Source organism: Lissotriton helveticus, chromosome 10 (genome assembly GCF_964261635.1).
Source record: "Lissotriton helveticus chromosome 10, aLisHel1.1, whole genome shotgun sequence".
Lineage (NCBI taxonomy): Eukaryota > Metazoa > Chordata > Amphibia > Caudata > Salamandridae > Lissotriton > Lissotriton helveticus.
Genome location: NC_136071.1, coordinates 393710410 through 393722419, shown reverse-complemented (window position 1 = coordinate 393722419; position 12010 = coordinate 393710410). Strand labels below are relative to the sequence as shown.

The window sequence follows — 12010 nt, the reverse complement described above, 5'->3', positions numbered from 1 at the left end:
CACGACCACACCACATGGTAAAAATTCTACGTCCAGAGCAGAACAACAATTACACTGCAAGGTAGGTCTCTTGCCCACCTCAAGAGGTACATTGGAGTGAGGTATGTGGCATGCAGGTAATGCAGCTGGATACGCTGCAGGCGTGAGGAGATGGCAAGTACCTGGGGGACCATATGCACATCCCTCAAGGCTGTATCATCTAAGGGGCCTACCCATTCTTCCCACTTTTTTGTTTGAGAAGGTCAAATTTGTTGGGGAAATTAAAGACCAATGTTTATCAAATCCCTCCTTTACCTAGTGGGACCTTGAAGCAGTTTGGCCTCAAGCGCGTTAATTTCGGGAGGATTCTGAACTTCCTCTTGATAGGAGGGGAGTACTTGTCGCAGCTGTAAGTACTTGTGAAACTGTATAGTGAAAAGTGAGAACCGTGCCTGTAAGTTTTGGAATGTTTTAATGGATGTTCCCTTCCACTCATCGCCCAGGTAAGTAATACCATAGGCCTCAAGGTGTGACATCTGGGCGCGTTGTCACCCTCCTTACTGGCATCTGTTGTGTGATTTACTGTTCCCACCGCAGTTGTTTCAGCTCCATGCATCATGTGAAGAACACCACCATGGTAGGCTCTGGAAGGAAATGGGAGAAGCCCCCCGTAGAATAAGTGATAGACACTATCCAGATCCAGCAGGGAAAGTTCCAGCTGAAAAGCCGGGTCCCTCCAGCCTCTGTTTATCCAGTCATTTAATAACTAGCAGTTGAAAAACCCAATAGTACACCCGAATATCAGCCATGTCCATGCTTTCATTGAAGGTTGACTGGCAACATTTGTCCCACACAATATCCGGGGGGTTATACCCAAAAGAAGGATCCAATGATGGCTTCAAGGTCCCAGAACCACGTTGCTGGAATCTGATGTGGAAAATTTAGTACGACATACAAAAATTGTGGTAAAAATCATCAATTTAAATAAGGCCACTGTAACAAGGACCAGAAGGGGGAGGCGTTCCCAGGACTTAAAATCTTGTTTCATCTTAGTCAGGAATGGGGGAAGGTTAAGAGACCAGTTCAGGGCGAGTTCCCCTGTGACATGCATGCCAAGATAACCAAAACTACCACGTTTGATTGGGTTCTGTGTTTGCCAGTGCATAGTTTCTGCCCTTCTCCTATGCGCGATTAGGAGTGACTTTGCCCATTTGGTTTGTAGGCCCGGTGCCTCCCCATAGAGGGACAAGATTTTCATCACTCACTGACCAGAGTCCTGTGGGCTTGTTAAGTAAAGAAGGACTTCATCTGTGTAGAGTGATATTCTATTCTTCTCTCTGTCTCGTCAATGCCAGACCCATATCTTTGCATCACATCTAATTAGTCTTGGGAGGGGCTCAATCACAAGCGCAAAAATCAACGGGGACAAGGGGCACCCTTGCCTAGTTTTCCTGCAAATGGGGAAACGATTGGCTAGAGTTCCATTTACTTGCACCTGCGCATAAGGGAAAGAGTATAGTAGTTGGAAACAGCATACAAAGTTCGGGCCGAAGCCCATACGCTGCAATACTTGGACCTGAAATACCCAACTGACTGAATCGAAGGCCTTCTCAAAATCAATAAGTCGGAGGGCATATGATTCTTGGATCTCAGTGTGCTGGGCAAGTGCCATATGTAGTCTTCCGATACAGTGCCTCCTACTGTGGCATGGGCTAAAGCTGCATTGATAGGGTGAATCAGGTTAAGGATAGCCCGAAGGAGTATGCAGGCAAGCACTTTTGCAAGCATTTTTAGTTCAGCATTAATGCCCGAGATTGGCCAACAAGAGGCACAACATTCTGGAGGACGCCCAGGTTTGTACAAAACTACTATGGTGGCTAGATCCAGTTCCTGGGTGAACCCTCCCCTGTCTACGTCTTCCAAATAGAGGCCCAACAATCGAGGTTCTAGGATACCTTCATATTTGTAATAGAAGTCCACCGGAAAGCCTTCCAGCCAGGGATCTTGCCAGGATTCATCTCAGTTATTGCCTTTCCCACCTCCGTCCAGTGACAGGGGGCCATCTAGGTTCGCATTTTGGAGTAGAGACATCCATGGCAGGAAAATGTCTGCCAGGAGCGAGGAGGCAGGGGCATGTTGGGACATTGACAGAGGAGCGTACAGGGCTCAATAGTAGTCTGGAAAGGCTTCAGCAATAGCCACTGCTCTGTGGTGTGTTTCGCCTCTCCTGTCTTTAATTGTGGGAACTATCCTGGAGGGCATATCCCGATTGGCCAGCCAATAAAGTATTTTACTGGATTTGTCTCCAAATCCATAGACTCGATGGAAGGAGGCCCACCAACATTGGATGGCCTCCTCTAAAATCAGCTGCCTAAGAGAGGACCTGACCAACTCCAATTGCCTTGTGTAAATGGAAATGGGCCTGCCACACTTTGTTTTCCGGGTTGTGAGATTTGGGTTTCTAGGGCTACTGTTTGTCAATATTTCTCACGTTTTTGGGTATGGATCAGAGCTTTAGCTCAACCGTGGTTTGTGGCTTTGCCCGCTACCCACAACATGCCGGCAGAGGTGATCTAACCCTGGTATGCCACTACCTTTTCTCCGAGGCGGTCTGAATACAGTTCATCGGCTAGAAACCATGCATTCAATCGACGAAATTGATCTCCAAGTTGCCAATGGCATACCTATGTGACGATGCACTGGGAAGCGATAGGTTATACCTCGCAGCAGAATCTCCACTGCTGAGGGAGGGAGAACACCTGCTGCCAAGAGAAACACCAGATCAAATTGAACAAGGGTTTTTGTGCGCAGTGGATGTGTGTGTGATCTCTCTCACGTGATGGTGCCACACCCTTCACCCAGCAGATAAACTTAAAGAGATAATCCAGGATTCCAGTGATTTGAAGCTGCTTATCTGGACTATCCTGGAGCTTAAAAATCACAGGGAGCTTTCTCTTACCATATTGGGAGATGGCTAGCCTTTTTACACTATCTAATAGGCCATCCAGGAGAATATGGAAAACTTTACCCTTTGTTCTGTGGGCATTATGGATGATGGACACAAGTGAGGTGATGGGGAAATGTCGGGTACTCAGAGGGCTGTGAATTGTGTGCAAAAGAGGTGTTTGGTGTGGGATATTTATGTATGGAATCCCGGGTACGGGCCTAGGCACTGATAACTTTATGCAAACTACATGCATCTACAACTCCCCACCCCCCCGACGAATCTGCCACCCAACAACTACCCCAAGAACTCAACATTGTAACCAGTACTTGGGTGATTCGATGGAGAACCTCCTATTATGTCAGGGTTAAAAGTTGTTTCTGCGGGGGAGAGGAGATCTGCAGAGATCCAGCATCCGAGCCAGGTTTCCAAGAATTTATCAGACTCTCTCTCTCTGCCCTCCAGAAACCCCACAAAGCAGAGGTTATTCCATCAAGGTCAGTTTTTGGCATAGTCTGATCTGGCCTCAAGTTGTTTTTATCAAGAAGGGTCCGCTTTGAGACAGTGGCCATAAGGATGGATACTTCATCTTCCAGGATGGAGACTCAGCTTTTTCCCTCTGTAACCCGGTTTGCAACATTACAGCGGTCTTGTCTGAGTAGCGTGACATCCATTCCCACCTCTCCAATTCTCATTTTCACTGCTTCCCTCAAGGCCTGAATAGCTTGTAGGATGGCTCAAGTTTCTGTCGATTCCGTTGTGGGGTGCCTCAGGGTCTTGTCCGATGAAGCCCCTCCCTTTGCAACTGGCGGGGTAGTGAATCTGTCTAATTTCGCTTGGGTCTGTTATGCTCGGCCCTTGGCCTTACCCATGGCTCCCAGCTGCCCCACACTCAAGACAACGCAGGAGAATTATCCACTGGGGCATCCAAGCCGCTGCATAGGAGGGCCCCAAGCCACCTTAGTGAAGCGGATGCACCATTGGGCCTGGCCTGTTTGCCACCCCTGAAGAACTGCAGGGTGGGGCAGTACGAGCAACTGAACTTTCACTCACCGAGGCACTGCTCTTTCTCCTCCCCCAAACACTTCAAGCAGTCGAGGAGGATCTCAGGCTCAGAAAATCGTAGTTCCGTCCACGGGCTCCAGACCGTTGTCTGGCAGGACATCCGAGTGACCTCAAGGGCTTCACTGCCTGACCCGCTTGCCCATGGGTGGGAATGTCAAGCATGAAGGAAGGACAGCACGAGCAGGCGGCCGATCAAACCGGGCCTTCCTGGGGTTCCAGAGGGGTCGAAGCCCGCCATACACCAGGCAGTCAGTCCTATGATCGCACTTATATGCAGCACTCTTAAGACTGCGTTATAGCAACTATTATGGATGTCAAACTTGAAAGAAAACAACAAATGTTCAGTCTACAACTGCTACGTTTCAATAACCCAAAAAGTGAAGGCACACACAAAATAATGTTAATATGTTTCAAATAGCGTTAAGGGTTTACACATCTGGCACGTTTAAGCACTGGAGGAATGCTGAACACTAAACTTTTACGAAAGGGACACACTAACACAAGCAGCAGTGCAAACCTGCCTGCGAAACAGAATAGTCACAGTAGAGACAACAGAAGAGATAACATCATTTGACAGCCTAGCTAGCAGTAGTGCAAAAGACACTGGAAAAGAACAGGCAGCAAAAGTGTGAGCTTCCTTCAGGCTACAAACAGGCATCACCATTGAAAGCAAATCTACGAGACAGACCTGAGTAAGCAAATGAAGGATTCTATTTGCGAGGCCTCTCCACAGGCACAACAGAACAGTGTGGGCTCCAGCATGTGCACATGTGTCTGAAACAAGGGAGATGCACCCAGAGGTGCAGCGTCCCTCAAACAGAACAGGCAGAAGGAGCTGCAGCGCCAGTGGTCACTCTCACAGGTACAGTATGGGCAGCGGCACTGCAAACTGCACACACTCACAAACACACACACACACACACTTCCCCGCATTGACAGGCACCAATCAAGATCCCTCTCAAAAGTGACAGTTTCAGAAAATAGAGCAGAACAGCTGCACACAGCACATGAAAGTGGAATGTGGGCCCAGCACAGGACAAAGGGCCAGATGTAGGTAGCCCAATACCGGTCGGTAATGGCCGAAATGACCGAATTTCGGCCATTACCGACCGGTATTAGGCTATTGAGATGTACGTGGCTACATTTCAGATTCGGTAATTTACCGAATTGGTAATTTAAGGAATCGTTAAATTACCGATTCCTTAAAATACCGGATCGGTAAATTACCGAATCTGAAATGTAGGGAGCACTCAAATGAGTGCATTGCATGGTTAGGAATTCGGTATTTACCACCAACTACAAGTTGGTGGTAAATATTGAAAACCGTAGAAAAAGCAAATTTGTGCTTTTTCAAAAGTGCCATGTGGCAGACATATGGCCACATGGGCACCCATGCACTATTCAGGGGTGCAACAGGGTGTCAATTTGACACCCTGCCACCCTTGAATGTGTTCTGCCATTACCGAATCAGTAAATACCGATTCGGTAATTCCCATTCATTCCTATGGGCCTGGAGGCCCAAAAGAATGAATGGGAATTACCAATTCGGTATTTACCGAATCGGTAATTACCGAATATTATCGATTCTGTAAACTTTATCGAATACTTACCTACATACCATTTACCGATTCTGAAATACTGAATCGGTAAAATTCTGTATTTTAGAATCGGTAAAGGGAACTTACCTACATCTTGCCCTAAATGTCTTTGGGCCAGATGTAGGTAAATACTATTTACCTATTCTTAAATACCGAATTTTACCGATTCGGTATTTAAGAATAGGTAAATAGTATGTAGGTAATTTTTCTGTAAATTTTACAGAATCTGTCAAATTCGGTATTTACCGAATCGGTATTTACCGATTCGGTAATTGCCATTCATTCCTATGGGCCTGGAGGCGCATAGGAATGAATGGCAATTACCGAATCGGTAAATACCGATTCGGTAAAAGGGGGAAAGCATTGAAGAGTGGCAGGGTGTCACTTTGACACCCTGTTGCACCCCTCAATTGTGTATGGGTGCACATGTTGCAGATGTACATGCCCTAAGGGCATGTATGTCTGCAACATGCAGACATGGCACTGAAGCAATTTGCAAAAAATTGCTTTATTTATTTTTTTTCGTTATTTACCACCAACTTGTAGTTGGTGGTAAATAACGAATCCTAACATGGGATAAGCACCCATTTAAGTGCTCCCTACATTAGGAATTCTGTAATTTACCGAATCGGTATTTAAGAAATCAGTAATTTACCGATTCCTTAAATTACCGATTCGGTAAATTACCGAATCCTTAATTTCAGCCCCTACATCAGAAAAGCCTATTACCGGTCGGTAACGGCTTTCCTACATCTGGCCCACTTTTTTGTCTTTTCTTGTAGGAATATGTTATTGGGTGGGGCCTTGTGGAGAAAGTTGCTCTCAAATATGGCTCTTGTTTGGGCAGCTTTTGGGAAGGTGGAAACCATATGCCGGCGTTATTAATGTTAAAAAGTGCTGAAATATAAAGTAGGTGAGAAGTAATATATGCAAAAAATACATGCAAATATTAGAGGTAACTGCAAGTTCTAGCATCTTTTAGATCTAACATTCAGAGTAGGTGCCCCAGATGACAGTCTAGTGCTGTGTGTTTTCCATACTGTTATGCAGCAGCAGCTCACTAAGGTTATTGAAATGAATCTGTGTGACCCCTTCCATTTCTCATAAGTGAGCTACTGTTTCAATCTAAACAAAACCTGTTGCATGGCTGTAAAAAATATAACCACCCTATTTCTCTTCAAAATGTCTGTAATGAACATCACCCTTACTACAATATAAATGAAAAGAATATGGTATTAAAACAATAGTCCTTTAAGAATCACTCAAGGTCAGCAGCGCAGGTTTCTCTGCAGTCACAGGGGGCCCAGGCAGACAGCTGAGAAGGCTATCAGGGGCCACTCTGAAAGGCTGGGGCCACAGCCCCCTTTGCCCATGCCTTAAAACGTCTCCACTTTCAGTGGCAAAACGTGGCTTTAGAACCACACGCAACAGCCAAAACAAGACACAACAGAGAAAGCGCAGAACACTTTCTTTTGCATCCATGGATTGGAATTTTTGGTGTTGTTTTTTTTTTTTTTAGAGTTGTATTTAGCGCGAACTAGACCCGAGACATCGGGTATCAGAGCGCTTTACATGAGCACCAGTTTCGTTACAGAGGGACACATTCATTTCAGTTACATTCATTTTTGTTAGGCACGGGGAAATTAACAGCTAGATTCATCAACGTGAACTCGGCTCGCAAAGGGCCGGATTCTGAGAATCTGGCCCTTTGCGAGCGCAATTTTTGCATTTGGGATTCATCATCCCAAATGCAAAAATCGCTATTATAGAATTCGCATTTTTGCGAAGAATTGCATTTAAGGCATCTCTATTTGAGATTCCTTAAATGCAATTCATTAACCATTTTTAATGTGCGAATTCGCAATTTTTGGCCGCTATTTACCACAAATTGAAACTTCGTGGTAAATAGCGAAAACTTAGAAAAATGCACTTCAGTGCATTTTTCTAAGTTGCATGTTACACACACACATGTCCTTTGGACATGTGTGTGCGCAACACATGTGTACATTTTTATTTCAGGGCTGCTACAGGGTGTCCTTTGGACAATCCTGCACCCTTGAAATCGCATCCTGATTTGCGATTAGCAATTTGCTAATCACAAATAAGGAAGATGTAGGAATCGCAATATTTTTTGCAATTCCTGCATGAATCCCGTTTTGCAAGTCCTTAATAGCGATTCCTTATGAATCGCTATCAAAGACTCACAAAACGGGTCTTTGATGAATCTAGCTGTAAGTGATTTGCCCAGAATCGCAGGATGTTCAGCGTCGTTGCAGAGACTCGAACCTGGTTCCCCAGCTTCGAGGTCTTCCCAATGTTAAATTTAAAATCCTAATACCAATGTAAATGAAAACCTTAGCTTCAAAATAACAGTGGCACCCGTCGCGAAAATGTGAAGAAGGCTTGTGCGGTATAAAGCGGTCCTACAAACCGATGCACTTTGCAGCCAGTTGAGTGGCGTCACTCTGCTGCTCCACCTTCCCCTTATTATGAGCTCTTAACTACACACCAACCAACATTTGACCCATAATACCCAGTGCTAGCTTGCATTGTTTGAAGGTGCATTTGATATCGAAAACTTGCTTTTTACGATGGAGGGACAGTACACCACGGTGAACTTTGGAAAGGGCTACACCGTTGGCAAGTTTCTTTTGGGTTAGGGAACAGCAAGGCAGATTTGTCAAATGGGAATGGTGCTATTCTCAGCCGTGAGGCTGGAGACTCCTCGGCTATAGGACAGAGGTGGGGATGCAGGGTTATGCGCCCTGCTTTAGTTCAGAAACATACTGCAAGATGTGCCGCCCCACAAAGGCTTGCTTATTACTGCTTTTGTGTGGTTGAAGGTCAGACAGGTTAGTTTCCCCTCTCTTTCTCCTTGACTTTCTATCTCACTCCTTATCTCATTCCACCTGTACCATGCTTAGATCGCGCGGCTGTCAATATTTGGAGTGGGCGAGAGCCTGGTACTGGGCCCAAGGAGCTTGAGCATGTCCTAGAGGTGACCGTCTTAGCTCCCCCTCTAGTCACTCGCCCCCTCCCCCGCAGGATTACACCCCCCTGGTGGCCGCCAGGCACAGGCTGCTGGTTTCACTCCCAGCCCCCTTCCACCAGACACTTCTCGCTAGCATTCAAAGGACTGGCTGTCCTTCCTGCAAGCTCCCTAGTATCTTTGGAGCAGACCTCACACCCACAATGAGCCAGGTAGGTGCTGGTGCTTCTGTGACTGAGACGTCGAGAGATTTGAGAACTAAGAATGAGGGCTCAGGAGATTGCTTTAGTTCTCTTGGATTTCATAGCGAATTGCCATCTGGGTCATGAAAGTCTCCAGTCCAGAACTTTCACCTATAAATCTTTGATTGCAGATGTTTTCAGTCTAAATAATTAAGGAGAAGAAAAGCAAGACATAATGCATTATGCTGTCACAGAAAGGTCCAGGACTGGAGACTGGAAACAGTGTCCTTAATGACTTAGAAGAAAGTGATCCCTGAAGTGTTAATCCATACGTCATAGGAAGTGGTAATCAAATAGTATATTAGCTTCTTGCAAACACGACCCACACATCCCAGAAAACACTTGTGGCTTCAAGGGTGGGCTCTAGAGCCTGCTGAGTTGTGTGGTTCTCTGAGATGTGCAAGAAAAACTCTTGTACCCAGAAATATGTCTCCCGAGCCACACATATGCTTAGTAGAGACTATGAACGCTGGGCCACATCAAAGAATGTCATGGTTTGGTTTGCATCAAGTAAACAAGAAGTTTGTTTGACACTGAAGTGTGTTGCCTGTAACAAGGCAGAAAATAATATAGTTCTCAATTTTTACGTCTGAACAAGCAGCAGCTTTACTTGTTTCACCGCCCTCATGTTTTCCAATGCGATCAAAATAAATATATACATTTAAGTTGGGGGCTTCCATCCATTTGTATTTTTAATTGGCATTCACATTTTGGTTCTACCCACCAACGTTTTTAGCAAGGGCAGTGGGTCGGCTCTTTTCAGCCATTGGCTTGCTTCACTGTTGGCATTTTGCTTTTGCACAAGTGCACCTCCACTGGAAAAGAGTCCACTTCAGTGCCAGGGTGATAGGCCATTCTCTGTCTTCATTTTACTGTTTATTTTTTCAATGCATCATTTTTTACTCGCTTTTTTCCATATATATGCATGTGACCTTTAAACGGTGGCATTTTTCCTTTTCATTACTTTTATATTGTTAATGTCTGTTGCATATATTTGCAAAAAAAGTACATTAAAAAAATCACAGTCCCGACACAGCCATACTTGTTTACTTTGCCAGGGCTTCTTATGTACTTGTGCTGTTTTAAATGACCTGAGATAAACATATTTGAAAACTGTGTTCAAAACGAACTACTTTTGCACACTCAATTCTCAATTTTTCGTGGTTTTACAATGAAATACTGAATGAAATGGTTATGTAAGCGTGACAGCTACTCCTAGAGTCGACCTAGCCTTTGATTGCGCTAAGATTTGTCGGTTTATGAGGCCAGTACGTTTGAAAATTCACAAAGTTACGGTGGTGGTGATTAACTGAGTTTGAGATTCTATATTGAGTTCCTGCTAACTGTTGTGAAATGATTTTATTGACTAACTTTAAAATTTTAGTTTACAGGCAATATTTTAGATTTGATGCAATGCTTTTATTCATATAGGCATTCCTACCGGATTGTAGTATAGACTATTTGCTTCAGTACGTAGGTGTAAACATCGTAACTGAAGGCGTCGCGCTACACAGGGGATATTTGTGGGGACTAGTGCAAACTAGAAGTGTACTGGGGAGTGCTAAAAGTGGAGCACAAGTCGTAAAAATGTAAGTGAGTTTCTTGTTTGCATACACAATGTGCAGTGGTGCTGTCAACTGATATTGTAGGAAACAGCATAGCTCCAATGCCCCCTACGTTAACGAAAATTGATCGATTTTGCATTGGATTGCAGTCTAATATTGTATGTATTTAGATAGGGAGTATTCTATATAGTCACTTAAACAATTTATTTTTATAGTTCGTGTATGGTATTACTATATGTCTCTTATTTGTTAGTTCTTAGCATTGGAATCATGCAAATTTGTTTTAGAAAGCTCGGCGGGCATAAGCATTCACTGCTAAGATCTGTATATAACCGGCAGATCATGGGTTGAGATTCTGCCATGGTCATCTCAACCTTTTATTCTTCAGTGATCAGTGAAATAAGCACTAATTTGCAAAATGTATATCCCACAATCCGTTTGCAATATTTTCACCTCTTAGAGGCCCAACAGTGATTAAAAGTAGATGGTGGGAGGATTCCTCGGCTTACACTTAAGAGCTACTTGGTCTTTTTCATAGATTAAATGAATGATGCAAATGCTTAAAAAATACCATGAAAGGTGATATCAAAGATAAAAAATTGATGTGACACTACCAATCGTCTTACAATAAATGGGTCACTGTCTTTGACTGAAGGAGATCACAAACATTTATGTAAATACTAGGGAGACTCCATCCACTGATATCAACCCTCCACTTGTGCACTGACTTGCTTCTGTGAAAAGATGCTCAAATATGATGGGAGGTTTGAGAACTGATTCATGACATTCCTTCCACTTTGTAAATCGGGCAGCCTGGTTCATAAACCACTACTTAAGTCAGAAAACACATCCTATTTCTTATACTGACACAGACACTTTTAGTGCTAGTTGTACCGTCAAAAAGCAAAAAAAGGGGCAGAGAGCCTTGGCAAAGGCTTGGCAAAAGATCTTGTCCATATTTCACTGGGCATGCCGAAGCGCTTGTCCAGAGGTCAAGTCTAGTTGGCTCTGTGGACATGGGTTTGGGTGTAGGTGTAATTGCTGACAATTACTGACCTTAGAGCTTGCTGGGCATGTTGCTCTCTTGAGGTAGTAGGACTGCACAGGATGCAGATTTGACTAAACCCGTTGCTGGGTGGGTATCGTCCAAGGAAGTGCTCTGGGGAAGAGGTGTAGGCAAATTCTAAGTTCTTGTTAAATTGTTAACAGTCATACTTGTTAATTATAGAAATTACAAATCCCAAAATATGCAGCTGTGTTTCTTTGTGGTACTGCAGCCTTCCGACTGTAATAGATGTCTGAGAGGGTTTATATTGACAATCATTGTAGCAAATTCGTTAGTTATGTATATAAACAGATCAAACAAAAGATGATGGGAGAAATGTTTGCAATAAGTCTGACTGCTGACAATCGCTTGGGGTGACATTCTAACCCATCATTCTGTTGCACACCATGTCACCTCAGTTTGGACCTAGCCGTATGCTAATCAGTCTTGGCTCTGCTCCAATGGGAACAGTACAGCTCGAACTGCCAAGACAGGTTCTCTGTTAAAATGGAACACAATCAACCTAAGGCCAATTTCACCCTGGTTGCGAAGTTTAACCAGGTGTAGCTTGATTCCAGTGGCA

General features: G+C 44.3%; 1 protein-coding gene across 4 annotated transcripts in view; it reads left to right on the top strand.

Annotated features, from left to right (window-relative positions):
* The window catches only part of SLC4A2 (solute carrier family 4 member 2), a 1409997-nt gene that overhangs the window by 353635 nt on the left and 1044352 nt on the right, over positions 1-12010 (top strand). Inside the window, exon 1 of one of the 4 annotated variants that reach the window (XM_078662835.1) lies at positions 8685-8787. The exons of the other annotated variants lie outside the window; for them this stretch is intronic. Within the exon in view, the coding sequence (XP_078518961.1) occupies positions 8779-8787 (9 nt within the window). The 5' untranslated portion in view covers positions 8685-8778. Of the gene's footprint in view, positions 1-8684; positions 8788-12010 lie in introns of those variants that run through there. 4 annotated transcript variants of the gene reach the window in all.